The following is a 14,345-nucleotide window of genomic DNA, read 5'->3' on the forward strand; positions in this document are numbered from 1 at the left end:
TTTGAAGAGGTCAGATGTAACCGTTTCTTGATCTCATTTCCATTCACAATAAAATTTGAATGAGACACCAGGAAGTTAGTTTTACAGAAATAAAACACTTTATTAATATATCAATCTGTTTTTACCTTGTTCACAAACAAGTTCAATATAATTTAACGATAGATGAGTTCAAAGGCTACTTGAAGACTGGCACTATACTGAGACACAATCAGATCTGGGCCTTCACTGTTCCTCAGACAAACGCTGTAGTAAAGCTGGACTTCTTCCCCTCGTACGCTGTCCCAATCCGGGAGAAATGATTGGAACCCAACCTCGATCTAGGCATCAGTGTACATATACTATACATATATATATACTCATAGCAAAAATATACACAGCTTTTAATCTTGCCAGTAAGTTTTGGTCATGCAAAAAAAAAAAAAAAAGGACTGTACCAGCGCAAAATATCATTAACAGGACTTTCAAACCATTACACAATAGATAAGTTATGAACTGTTGCATCTTACAGCATACAATTACAGATCAAGCTAATACTGTGCAAATACACATCGGAGCTATACAAAAGTATTTTGTACTTGTTCATGTAAGATCACAAATCTTTAAAACAACTATATAAGACAATTTGAAAATCACATATTTGATGAAACAGCAAAAAAATATACACCTTTCAGGTCCCTGTCTTCTTCCTTGTCTTTTTGTGCATTACAAATTTTACATTCTGCAATAGTGTCTGATTTGTCTACAGTACATGTAAAGATAATGAAGAAAAAAAACAGCAATGAAAATAACTGAATGACCAAATGCAAACACCATGAAGTCTATCATGATAATGAGCTACCTTTTCAAAGTGCAAAAAGAGCAGGTTGAGTGGATGTAAGACCTGATGTCAGTATGTTACAAATGTCCGTGCTTCTGTACCAGAGGAAATCTCACTGAGATAAGAATAAGAGCGCCTAATCTTTAAGGACTTTCTATTTATTGATATAAAAGTGCAGGCACTATAAGAAATGTAAAACATCTCTGTCTTCAAGTAAGGTCAGTGTAAATGTTCTTCCAACATTTCGATGTGATGGGATCCTGTTTTACCTTCAAGATAAGGTCCTCAGGACCTCGTTTAAACTTTTATGGACATTGGCAGGCTGAGAGGCAGCGCACTCCGTTAGGTTGGACCCCATCTGGGTGTAAAGGGCTTGGCACAGGTATGCGGTAGCACCCCTCACACTGCCGCCCCGGCCATGAATGGTGCCGCTGTGGGTAGAGGTGCCAAGAAGATGCCACAGCAAGGGCAGCACCTTCTGCTCCACCATCTGGGGCTTACGAGGGTAGAGCTCTGTCGCAAGGTCTGAGAATTTAAATTGAAAAGAAATAATAGGCAGTCAGACATATGGGCTACTCAAAAGCAGAGGTGTACTATTATTAACTGTTGAGTAACATTACAACAAACATACCGGCAACTTTTTCAATTAGATCCACCTTTGCTTTGCCATTTAAAAACTGAGCCTTGGTGCAGAAAGGCTGAAGAAGAAGAATATTATCTGTCGTGGAAACAAAACAAAAAAAATCACAAATTCAAATGACAGTCTTAAAATAGACTAATCCCTGAATTTAAATTGAACCAGAAATACTTAAATGCTTGAAATACCCAGATTTGCGATAAGTGCATTAATAGCTCCAATAGCAGCAGAGTATATGGCATTGTTTTTGGAGTTAAGGTGATTGTCAACAATTGCAGGAACCAGGATGTTGACCACTTGAGACAGATTGTCCTTCAACAAGTGGATGATTTTCTGTAGAGATTCGAGTGCGTGCAGGTTGACCTTGCTGTTTGACTCCTGCAGCCTGGCTTTAAAGCCATCAAACACCTGAAGGGGATGAAACAGGATGTTGTTTGATGGGAACAGACAACCACAACAAAGTATATAACAAAGCATTATTCATAGGATTTGAAAAAAGAAAAAAAGAGAGAGATAGTACTAACCGGAAAAATACTATTGATGACCATGTTAGGGTTGTTCTGGCAGTCAGCTGCTAGCTGGTCGATTCCCTTGATCCTCTCTCTGAAGTCCTTTGAACCTAGCAGGCCTGAGATCTGCTTGATGTATTCACTCTTGTCTGCAATGCTCTGAGTCTGAGATCTGCAGCTGTAATGGCTGTTTGAATCCCTGAAACAATGCAATGACATAAAATGAATAAATAGATAATACAAACAGTGTGTATTTATAAGTTTTAAAGGCTTAAACTGGTCAATATTCATCCCACCTGTTGTTGAGTGGCTCCCTGGTGAGAGACGATGCCCTCACTGTACCACTGCCTGGGAGGGAGCGTCTCCCCCGGGCTGATTGGGTGTCCTGGGGCATCTCGCCCAGACCCTAAAAAAAACCCAGAAACAATGTCCATGCAGCATAATGTTTTGACCTTTAGTAAAAATATGTCAGGAAAAAAGAACAGCACCTTTGTTTTGAGAGTGAAGACTGTCTCTCTGACAGTCGGCAGGTCTTTGGTGGATATGTATTTCTCAAGGATCTTGTCAAAGTCAGGGTGGGATGATAAAGAGAGCAGCATACGACGGCCATAGTACCTGCAGGTTGAAAGAGTAGAAAGGTGAGAAATCAGTCACTAAGTGTTACTATCTATTGCCTTACTGTTATAATTTACTAAGCAGGAAACTCTACCTCTGTTCTTACTTTAATGATAAAAGACTTCTGTTTCAGTGATGTTAAACATTTAGAAGAAAAAAAAAGTATCTACATTTAGTAATGTATCATTAAATACTACATTTTAATTGAAAAATCAAACAAAACATTTCAAATCTTTCTGTATCCAAACCATTCAGACCGATTGACAACCACAACACACTACAGCACAAAGAGGTCACAAGTTGAGAATATTCCTATCCAATAAATCTGAACATTATTAGTTTGCATTACATCATTTGTTCCTCGTCACTCAGTAGATTTAATTGTAAGTGCCATCTCTTTTAAAGAATCACACATTTGATTTGTCCAATTAGTCAATCTAGTCAGACTTGAAAAAAACAAATGAAGGTGCTTCTACATACCGGGCTTCCTGTGAGGAGTCTTGTGCGAGTTTGGTGACAGCAGGTAAAATTCTGTCTGTGAGATCTTTACCTCCAGACAGAAGACGGCCAGCACCGACCTTCTCCACCAGATTAGCCAGATGATGAGCGGTGCATTTTCTCACCACTGCGTTGAGGTGACTATCAGAAGAAGGAATTATAATTCAGAAAATACATTTGATTTAAAACTGTAAAGGGTATTTTGCAAAAGTGTAACAAAATGTAATGAAACAGCCCCTCACTTTGTGTGTACATGGACAAACAGTACATACTGACCTGAGTCCTCCAGAGAGTAGCGCACTGATGCTACGAGTGGGTGTGCAGTTCTGAACCATGCAGTCCAGAGCGGCATCCACATCCTGCCTGATGAAGGCATTAGTCTCTCCTGCTTTCTGAAGCAGAGCTTTAACTGTCCCCTCCAGCTCCTGGTCCATTGCCTTCTGCAGGTGTGTGTACAGATCACCGACTGTACTCACTGCAACCCTGGACACACCTGACCGCAGGTTCTTCACCTGAGCAAAACAGACATCATTACAGACTGACTGAAACAAGAGAAATCCAGAATCCAATCAGATATCAATACATAATTCGAGCAAAGCTGTTTAATTTTAGACGGATTAAACTTGTTCAGTGGATACAGGTTACAATATTGTGGGAGTTTTGTACAAGTTACAGTACCTCTTGAATAAGACAGAGGCAGATATCATGAAGCCTGGCCTGGAGTGTGTCTGAGTGGAAGTGAGCCAGACTGCGCAAGAACGTCAGACCCTCGATCTTCTTCTCCCTGAGAAAAAAAAGAAAGGACAAAGAAAGGATGTTACCTTTGTTTTGTAGATTTCCTTGACTTAGTTTAAGGATATGTGTCCTGGTAAATATAATGTTAGGTCATGAACATTCTCCTCCCAAGTAGTGCAGCCTAGGTACTGGGACAAGCAGGTGTTTCTCACCAGTCTTCGGTGCTCAGCAGGTTGAAGCTCTGTGTCAGGGCCAGGTCCGGCTTGGAAAACGGACACAGCTCCTGAGGCTCTGATAGATTTTTCTTTTGGCCCACAGCACCAGGAGACAGCTCATCTAAATGGCCCATAAGACAGAGCACAACACACAGACACATACAGGTTAGGTCTCATGTTACATCTCTATCAGTGCAAAAACAAGCAGTGTGTGGGCGGCGGCGCATTAACAGAAGGTTGTCAAAATAAAGCATTGTGGCACATTACCCGAAGCAAACATCTTATTCACCCATGCTCCGATGCTTCCACAGTCTAATTAACGTGCAACATTTTCTATTAACAAACACCTGTGAAAGCAATGGATGATCTATTTATAATGCAGAGGAACATACAAGCCAGTGTCAGACTAATGGAGAAATAATCCATAGCAACATAATAAAGACACCAGACCATTCAACTGACTTAAATCCACTAACCTGAGCTGTGAGACAGCGATGGTCTTGTTCTGCTGAGGCTGGGGGCTCTCCGAATACGTGAGAGGTTTTTGGGGTTGGGGGGCACTGTCGGGGGGCTCGGCTGGTGGGGTGGAGTGAAGCACTTGAGGGGGCTCTGGGGTCCTGGTGGGCTGATGGGACTTGTGGGGCTGATGGGGGACTCATCAGATAGAAGGTCTGCTTTGCTGGTGGGCAGTGTGCTTCCGTTCAGATGCAGATCTGTCAGAATCATTTTCAGATATTTTATAAGGCTAGCAAAATGTAAAAAAAATAAAAAACTGCCTATTCGCCATAATGCATGTTTTGCAGGCGCCAGTGGGCGGTTAGGTGGACGTGACACTAAGATATTTTTTACTAGTAGTACAAATAAGAAAATGTAAACTGACTTTAATTTTGCATTAAGAGGAATTACACACAAGCTAAATAAACAGAGGCACAGTTTTCAGGGTTTCAGCCTTTCTCTTGCCTTTGAAGGTCAATGCTCTATTCTCCTCTGTGGGTGAGTCAGAGAGCATCTGTCTGACTCGATGGCGAATCTTTTCTCGTGTCTGGTCCTCTTGGATTGCCTGCCCCTTCTGCTGTTCAAGACCCTGCAGCCGCACATTTGCCCGAGTAGCCCTAGTATTTTTCAGCCTCTGCTTCACACGCATAAGAAAAAAGAAGCACGAGGTGGGACATTGGTTACCATAAGCTATGGAGAATGACTTTGCATGACTTACTTCTGTACTCAGTTTGACTAACCTTAACCTCATCTGAACGTGGGCTGTCATCGCTGTCTAGGTGAATATGGCTGTAGATGCCTGCTGGGGCGTCAGTGGGCGGTCTGGCCATAGAATCACACTGCTCAAGTGACAAGACAGCTCCCGAGCGGCTGGAGGACACTGCAGTGCCAAACATGCCTAAGAAACACGAGGAAGGTGTTTGCAGGGAACTTAAATATATTAACTAAGAGGTGCACACCAAAACCAGGATTGAGTAACAGCGGGCAACTGTCTCTATTTGTTCTTGGCACGAGGATGAAGGGAAAAGAATTCCCTTTACAACTGTGGCTATGCTTCTAAGATAATCATTTCAATCTGTTGTCAAATAAAATCACTAAGCTAAAACGCCTTGGCCCAGATAATTTTGATCAATCAATATATTATTTAATTATTTACATTAATTAAGATTGGCAGACACTTACCTCTCCCAATGACTCCTTCTGACATATCTGTGGCAGGTGAGTTTCTGCTGCTGTCGCCCCAAGATCCTAAGAGTTTTAATTATAAAAGCACAACAAATGTCTAGCAGGTAAATCTAGGAAAAAGCACTAATCTGTTTGTTATCAACGCGTACTGACCTTTGGCAGGCTTTAGAGCTCTGACTGATTCACAGACAGCTGCTTTGACCAACGGAGGGATGGGTCCCGTCATCTCTTCTTCAGTTTTGATCGCTCCGTTTGAGTAAGTGACTCTCTGGCCAACAACACCCACCTCAGATGACAATTCATTCCTCTGGGACAATCCTTGATATAAAGAAAAACCTGTAAACAACCCAGGCTTAGTGAAAAAAATGAATTAGGCCAAAATATTGTATCTCTTTTTTTACCTTGAAGACTGCTGACGTCAGCGGTATATGAAGACCTCAGTTGTGCAGAAGGCACTCTCGCAATGCAAGGTTTCATTCCTGAAGAGGCTGAGTTTCTGGGGCTGTTGACACATTTGACAAGTGATACATTCTGCAGGAACAGCTTAGCACTCTTCAACACTGTGTCATATATTCATGTGTCGCAGGTTATCAAGTATAAACTTGTTAACATGTGTGTGACAACATTTAATCACTGAACAGATTATTTTTTTAAGTACCTGAGCTGACTCATGTCCCCTCATACTGTAATCATTCCTAAACCTAACATCACTGAGCTCATAACATTAAAAAGTAATGCATAATTTGAAGTTCAATGTTTATAAATGATAAAACATAATGTTGTTTAAGAATAATAAGAATGAATTACATTGTCTACAGAGGAAACATATAGTGTAAGTATATAACCAGTGTCACTATCAATATCATTAAGCATCATAATAAACAATAAGTCTAATTTCATGTGCAGTGATGGAGGAAACTTCTGCTAAGTGTGGATCTTTTACCTGGTTCTAATGCCATTCAAGCTGGAGTTGGCGACTGAGCTCAGACTGGACAGACCACTCTCGCCACTGTCTCTTTCCAGAAGTATCGGAGACGTATGTGAAGGGGAGTCCGGACCCTGGTCCAGCCTCACAGCTGAGTCAGGGCTGTCTGGATCTGGATCTACACTACCAAGGCTCACCTTTGCCCTCTTCTTTGCAGCGCTGTTGCGCAATGATCGCAGGGAGATCAGCATCTGCAACAGAAATGAGCACATAGAGAGACGTATATTATGCATCTAAAAATCATTCCTCTGGAGAAGCTGACTGGGCTGGAAGGATTATTTAGAATTTGGTCATTTAGCTCTAATCAATGGGAGAAAACATGTCTGACCTCCTGCATGTCCAGTGGATCATCCTCTTGAGCATCTTGCGCTGGACAGTAGCTGCCAGGGTTCCGATTTTGGTCCCTTTCTAACTGCTTCTGAGGGCTGACAGGAGCAATGGCTCTCTGGGCATTATGAGACTGGACCTGATCTGCTGTAGGGACGACTGGCGAGATAGATAGGGTAGCTCTTGGGCTGCTAAGTGCCCGGCGGAATGAAGAAGTGGAAGAAGAACTCACAAGGGAGGCACGGAGAGGCAAAGGAGAGCATCTGCTTGAGATATTGTCTCCTAAAAGGGGAAGCACAGGAAGGATGACATAAAACAGATGATTCACAGATGCCACATAATTTTAACATTCAACTAACATAGGGCTTTTTACTTATATTACCTTTTTCTGCACTTGCTGTTTCTCTCCAGGGGCTGGTTTCCCGCTGGTGGGGGCTGCTGTCTCTCTTGTTGGGCCAGGTGTTTGACATAGAGAGGGAGGAGTCTGCACGATGACGGGACAGTGTGGGAGTAAGCATGCCTCCTGGGAGTGTAGACAGAGGGTAGGAGGGCAGCAGGAAGGAGCCGGATGTTGCGGGGTGTGAGGGGTTTGAGGGAAGGGAAAAGGTGCGCTCTACACTTGGGTTCCTTGAGAGCGTGCGTCCCTTCGGTGCCACTGTGAGACAGAGTATTAACATGTAAAACTTTTTTTTTGTAAAATATTTTTTTAAATATATGAATACCCTGGAATAAGGACTCAAGTTATTCATTTCCAGTTTTTATTATTCTTATTTTTATTCATTCCTTATTTGTATTTTATAAAGTGATGCATGCAAGTATGCATTAACAAAATACATAAATAAAGCAGGTAATTCTGAACTAGTCTGTCCTTACCAACATCTGGGTCAGAGAAGTTTGTTTTAAATATGTCAGGGTCCAAGTTGAGGCTCCCACTTCTTCTGATTCGAGCAGGAGATGCCCTCCTTCTGGCAGATTGTGGCGTCCGAGGCGTCCGAGGCTCTGCAGAACCTAGATGTAAAGTATTCACACTATAAACTAAACTGTGTTGCGCAATACTGATGAAGCAACATGACAGTTACTATCCCCCATTAAACTGATGAAAATAAAAAGTGTATGATAGTATGAGACAATGGTATTTACTGAAGGAGTAACTAGGTGAGGTTTGATTTGTTAAGGTTGGGATAATTAAGTCAGCAACAATGTCTATCCTCTAAAAAACATAAAAGAAACCCTGCTCCAACTATGGTGAAGTCAGCTGCCCATAGCTTGTTTGTTTGTTTACTTTACCAGCAGCCTCATTTACAGCAGCAGAAACAACACATATTTGTAAGGCATCCATTTTTTTTGAAGATGGCTAATTTAGAAGCTTCTTGCCAAAGTAAATCATCTTGAGTATAAGTGTCATGTGATGGGGCCTAAATTCTACAATGTCTTACCGGTGCTGTGCTTAAATTTAATTAAGAAATGTGCCTCAATGTGAAATGCTTTCAAAGTGTTTACTGAATTGAACTGAGGGTAAAAGTTGTTTTATAGAGAGCACACAGGGTATCTGACAATGTGAACATGCAAATGTGAAGTTTAATGACTGTTTTAAATTAGGTCTGACTGTGTCCATAACAAACCAGAAGGCTAGTGTCTAAAAAAGGAAACACTTGGTGTCTGGTCCAGTCCATCGGGCTTTCTGACAGACTGGTATGACACTTACCGTATCTGCCGTACAACTGTGCTTCTCCAGATAATGGCATGTGGCATGGTGAGTCTTCTGACTCAGTAAACTAATCCAGTTTAAATCTGCTCTAATTTCAGTCCAGCTGAAGTTTACAGTTACAACCTGAACTGTTCTTAAAGCGGGGTACACTCTACAAGATAATCAAGCCGATTACGGGCCTGATTCCCTCCTTCCGACCAAAATCAACAAAGGTCCAATTATCTGATGGTTCCAAAGATTATCTTGCTAGATTTTCCAGTGGTGTGAGGTGTGTTATTAGTGATTTGACCAGGATTATTGGGCAGCCCTGATTTTAAATCGTAAAGATTAGACATAGCACAACAGACAAAACCATGGCGATGACAGCAAACGTGAGGCATTAAGATAGACGCACGTCAGGCCAAATTTGTTGAATTGTGGAAACAAACTCTTAAGTCACGTTTGACTGCGCTAGTATACGAGACAGTAGACAGTCTAACTGTGGTTGTTGGTGAATGAATCTGTTCATGTGTGGTGTGCCGAGTTGGTCGTCTGATTGCGCACCACACACTAACAAAACTGTTCCTATGGTGTGTCGGTGCAGCTGTGGCTCAGTTGGTAGATTAGTTCGATCCCCAGCAGCAACAAGTCCGATGTGTCCTTGGGGAAGACACTTAACCCCAAATTGCTCCCGCTGCTACGTCGGTGGCGTATGAATGTGTACGAATGGGATTTGTTACTTCTGATGGACACTTTACATAGAAGCCTCTGCCATCAGTGTGTGAATGTGTAGGTGTGACCTGCAGTGTAAAAGCGCTTTGAGAGGTCAGAAGACTAGAAAAGCACTATACAAGCTGAAGTCCATTTAAATCTGTCATAATTTGTCGTCATGTATCGGGTCGCTCACATTATTAAAATCATTTAAGACTTTAAAAGTATTCTAGTGTGGGCCAGGATTAACACCTGAAATGGAATTAGGGTGTGTTTGAAGTTGAGAGAAGAGAGTGTTGGCACTTACTGAAACTGGGTACATAGGTCTCTTGACACAGCTTCCTGGACAGGGGAGGGTAGTCCTCAATGGCTACCTATAATTGAGCAGATAATTATTTCCATGAATAGAACAAAAGAATGTTAAGTTCAAATAGGAAACATTAACAACAGGAGTGTAAGTGTAATTCCATCCGCCAGCAGCCAGACTGAACAAAGGGATGAAGCAGATACTCCGCTAGCTCAGAGACAAGGAACACTGACATTAGACAGACTTTTTGCTAAAGTGAAGAGATTACACAAAATGTACACTTCTAACGTTCTCATGAAAGTTTAACTGCCAATCTGCAACTTGTGAAATCTTGTCCTAAAATATATGAATCCAGTAGAGAGAGCATAATGACAGAATTCTGCATCAAACTCAGCCTTTGAGAGAATGAGTCCCACAGCCTCCAATCTGATCGACAATCATTGAAGAGCACTTGGTGAGAATATAATCAACACTAGAGCTGTAAACAAGCCATGTTTTACAAGCTAACTCTGTGATATTACCAATTAGGTTTCACATGTCCTTCAGTTCAGTGTGCTATGTGCTAACAGGGTTGCTGGGAAACAGACACAGCTTTAAACAGAAGGTTGTTCAAATGGAGGCACCAGCTGGATCATAGATTGAATACAGCATCTAATACCTTATGAAACTGAGCGATCAATAAGTAGACACATGAGGAAAGAGCGGCTGGTTGCTTATTCTAAACAAATTATTTTAGTTTGCGAGATAAAACATATGATGCAGTTTGAATGTTGTTTATAATGAAAGAGAGACTGATTTTTTTACAGCAATAGATGGGAGGGTAATTAGTAAGCATTACAAGATTTTCTAGACAATGAGACCCCCAGTAGGGTTTTCCAGGTTGATTAAACAGGATATCGCAGAACTCTATGAAGGGGGATAAAAGATATCCCTTCCTACTTGACTCAATCTATACTGCATCATGAGGAATAGAACTATATTTAGGAAAGGAGGCGCCACCTAGAAGATTTTTTTCAACTTTTAAGACCATACAATTGGGTGTGACAAAGCATGTTTCAAACAAGCATAACATTTGGTCAGTAAACTGTAAAAATATCCACAATTTTGAAGGCAAAGCAATTTTTAAAATATCATTCCACTGAATAATGAGCAAGACTACCTGGACGCAGACCAAGCGAGCCAACACAAAAATAGCCATGCCTTTCATGCTCTGTGCGAGGACTGCACTTGCTCACTGATTGCGAGCAAATCAGGATTATTGCAGAGACAAGGAGATGCTCTGAAATTTCAAAGTCAATGTGAAAAGCACTGTGCTGCTTCTAAAACCTCAGAACAGGCAGTCAACAGTTAGCTGATTAAAGCTCTCACTGATTTTGATTTGAAAAAAAAAAAAGAGTATTTTTAGAATAAAAGGGGAGGGGGCTTTGCTTTTGAGCAGTCATAGCTGCTTCATCAATGTCAATCACTGACAACTAAAATGGCAGAATGTCGGTCTGATCAGAGCAAAACAAAGCTACATATGACAGAATATTATTATTTTAAATTGTATGTCTTATTTCAAAGATGTGGTGTTATTAAAATCACAAGCTAATTCTGTCCCCGGATGGCTTAATTATCACGAGAAATATGTGAGAATATGACAAGCAGACAGTGGTGATGGACCCCACCTGTTCAGAGATCTTTCCATTCGGAGTATTACACTGCAGGTCAGTCTCTGTGGATGAGAATGTCGACATCTCCCAGGGTAGTTTGTTCTTCCCTTTGCCCGCGCTAACAATCCTCCTTTGGTGTGGAGGGTCATCAGTGAGAGAACCTAAGCTGCCATAGCTATAAAACCGCTCGCAGTCTGGTTCAGTCCGATGGCTCCTTGCACTGCTTACCCTCCCCCCATTCATCACCCAGTCCAGGTCGGCTCCAGAACCATTCTGAAAAGAGGACCGCTGTCCTGGTTTGGGTATGACTAAGCCATACTCCACTGTCCCATCTGAGGAAAGTTTTGGAAGGACATGTCTTGCTCGCCTTGCCTGTACAGCTGCCATTAGACCCTCTGCATCCTCATTGAGTTCAACCATGTCCACAGCTTTCGTTAGGGGCTGCCTTTTCCCTATTTCAAGGCAATAGTCAAAAACAGCAAACAGCTCAAGAGCTGCATGGCGGACTTTCCTTTTGCTGTCTGCCAGGGTCGGTGCAACCTCAAAACAAAGCTTGGGGATGTTGAAATCTTTTCTGGGATGAGTGAGCAGAGCTGCCATAATGATGTTGAGTACATCCTCCCGGACCCTTGAATTCTTGTGTTTCAAGTTGCCAATGACAAGATCCAGTATTTGCTGCGGTGGTACAGTTTTCATTAGCTGTCGAAACACATTCATATATTCAATTTTAGTGACAGTGCGGGTGTCCCCGAGAGCCTTAAGCGCCAATAAGACTATCTGTTTGAAATATTTGTCGACGCCTCTATCTAGCTTCTGAATTAGCAAGTTTAAAACTTGTAAGGTGCTGTAAAACACTTTGAAATTACTGTCATCCAAGAGTCGCGGCAGAAAATTGACTAGCTCCTCAATACTGCCAGAAGGGACTGATTTAATGTCCACCTCTGACAAGGCATGTTTGAGCTCTTCAACTCCATTTGTGCGATTTTGGTAATTCTTCAGGTCCAGGAGCTGCTGGTGTAGCTCCTGAGTGATCAATCCAGGTATCATTTTTGATGTTCTTGCGGATGCGGTCAAATGCGAGAATCCAAATAAGCATCCGCAATCCTGTGAGGATAACAATATTCCTCCTCTTTACTTCGTGCCTTCATCCTGAGTGGTTGCTGATGGAAAACCACTCATCTGTTTGTCAAGCTGTGAATACAAAACAGAGAAAAAGCAGGCCAATGAGACAAAACAAATCCTCATCTGCTTAGAGGGAAATGAATGCTACGAGCCTCTGTAATAATGCATATGAACATGTTACACCACAATTACATCATTGCAACGCTGCATGTTAAATGAGGTAGCTGTTCCTTAACATCATTATCTACTACCACCAACTAGGAGACGACCACTTGTGGCTGTCAGGCACAGCACCTTAGTTACCCACATAGATGCTGAGATAACCTTTAAACAAACCAGCTCTATGTGTCGACCTTCTATGTTATTACAAGTTAAAATGAATAGGGTCGCTTGCATCTTGTGCCAAGTTACACTAATAAATTCCTCCAACTGGGTCACACCAATACAAGACTACATCACCGTTAAGCAGCCTAATAAGCATTAGTAATGAAACCTTATAGTTAGCAAACTGCAACGACGCTAAGCTAACATGCTCCTCGGCTACATGTATCAGTGGTTATTACTGGAAGACTTGGACTAGCAAAGTTAGAAAAACAACAAGAAAAAACAGACCTCGCATAGCTCCCGGTCCTCTTCGGTCGCGCTTGAAGAGAAAGAGATCTAATGTTACGTCGTCCAAATGTCCATGTCAGGCTGCGGCAGCTACAGTTCTCTTGAGTGGAGACATTTTCCACGGTTGTTTAAGCTGTTTGGTAAGAGTGTTGAATGTTTGAAAGCTACAGAGGTTTTCCACACACACACACACACAGAGAGAGAGAGAGGAGCCCACACACGCACACACCAAGGCAGCAAAATGGCGAATACATGTCGCAAACTGAGCGCTTCCATGGTGACGCGTTCCAGGCGGTAACATCACCACAGAGCTGCAGGGACGAAAACTTAAAATACAGGCCTTTTTTTATTTTATTTTTTTATTTTTTAGAAGCCTTAAACTACTAAATCAACATGTTTTATACCCTAAATATACATTGTGCTCTTTAAATTTGATTTGGAATTTTACACTTGTATGGCTTTTCAGGCATAATGTATTTTATTTAGAGAAATCCAAACTAGAAAAACACAGGCCACTTCTTACTAATGTTTTACAGATGCACCTATACAAAAGAAACATTAAAAAAAAAAAAAAGTAAATTGCTCGGTTACCATTTCTACCTACATTTGACACACTGAAACTACTTCATTGACTGATATTTCAGAGGGAAATATAGGTTGGTTTTCTTTTTGCTCTAATTACTCGTACATTTTTACAAGACAACAGCAAACAAATTAGTAAAACAACTTAGTAAAACATATATAGTTTAATTGGACCAGCTGTAAAAGCTGTAAATTATATACATTTCTTGTATAAATCTATTTTTAATAGCACAGTTTAAGTTTGTTTCATCTAGGGGTATTCTTTAAATCTTTTTTCGGGTTAATATATATATATATGTATTTTAGCGTCTTAATTTGTAACAAATGTTTCATGTCATGTCTTGTAAACTGCTTCTGGATGCTTTGAATTTCCCTCGGGATCAATAAAGTATCTATCTATCTATCTACCTGTCTGTCTGTCTATCTATCTATCTATCTATCTATCTGTCTGTCTGTCTGTCTGTCTATCTATCTACCTGTCTGTCTGTCTGTCTGTCTATCTATCTACCTGTCTGTCTGTCTATCTATCTATCTATCTACCTGTCTGTCTGTCTGTCTGTCTGTCTGTCTATCTATCTATCTATCTATCTATCTATCTGTCTGTCTGTCTGTCTGTCTATCTATCTACCTGTCTGTCTGTCTATCTATCTATCT

General features: G+C 41.3%; 1 protein-coding gene across 2 annotated transcripts; it reads right to left on the bottom strand.

Annotated features, from left to right (window-relative positions):
- Positions 1–75: 75 nt before the first annotated feature.
- LOC109981338 (TOG array regulator of axonemal microtubules protein 1) lies at positions 76–13,353 on the bottom strand. 2 transcript variants are annotated; one of them, XM_065966307.1, is made up of 23 exons: positions 13,110–13,353; positions 11,391–12,566; positions 9,724–9,790; positions 7,892–8,026; positions 7,401–7,673; positions 7,020–7,300; positions 6,650–6,882; positions 6,108–6,208; positions 5,860–6,024; positions 5,704–5,769; positions 5,262–5,419; positions 4,987–5,155; positions 4,503–4,739; positions 4,024–4,147; positions 3,755–3,860; positions 3,353–3,588; positions 3,059–3,217; positions 2,452–2,578; positions 2,260–2,369; positions 1,979–2,162; positions 1,643–1,862; positions 1,449–1,535; positions 76–1,342 (listed from the first exon to the last, which is right to left on the bottom strand). In XM_065966307.1, exons 2-23 carry the CDS (start codon positions 12,420–12,422, stop codon positions 1,089–1,091), a joined length of 4,524 nt encoding a protein of 1,507 aa, XP_065822379.1. In that variant the 5' UTR covers positions 12,423–12,566; positions 13,110–13,353; the 3' UTR covers positions 76–1,088. The 2 variants fall into 2 exon arrangements, with proteins under 2 accessions (XP_065822379.1, XP_020485735.2); XM_020630079.3 differs by having other exon boundaries at positions 4,987–5,158.
- Positions 13,354–14,345: the final 992 nt, after the last annotated feature.

The sequence above is a fragment of the Labrus bergylta genome, chromosome 18, assembly GCF_963930695.1.
Source record: "Labrus bergylta chromosome 18, fLabBer1.1, whole genome shotgun sequence".
Lineage (NCBI taxonomy): Eukaryota > Metazoa > Chordata > Actinopteri > Labriformes > Labridae > Labrus > Labrus bergylta.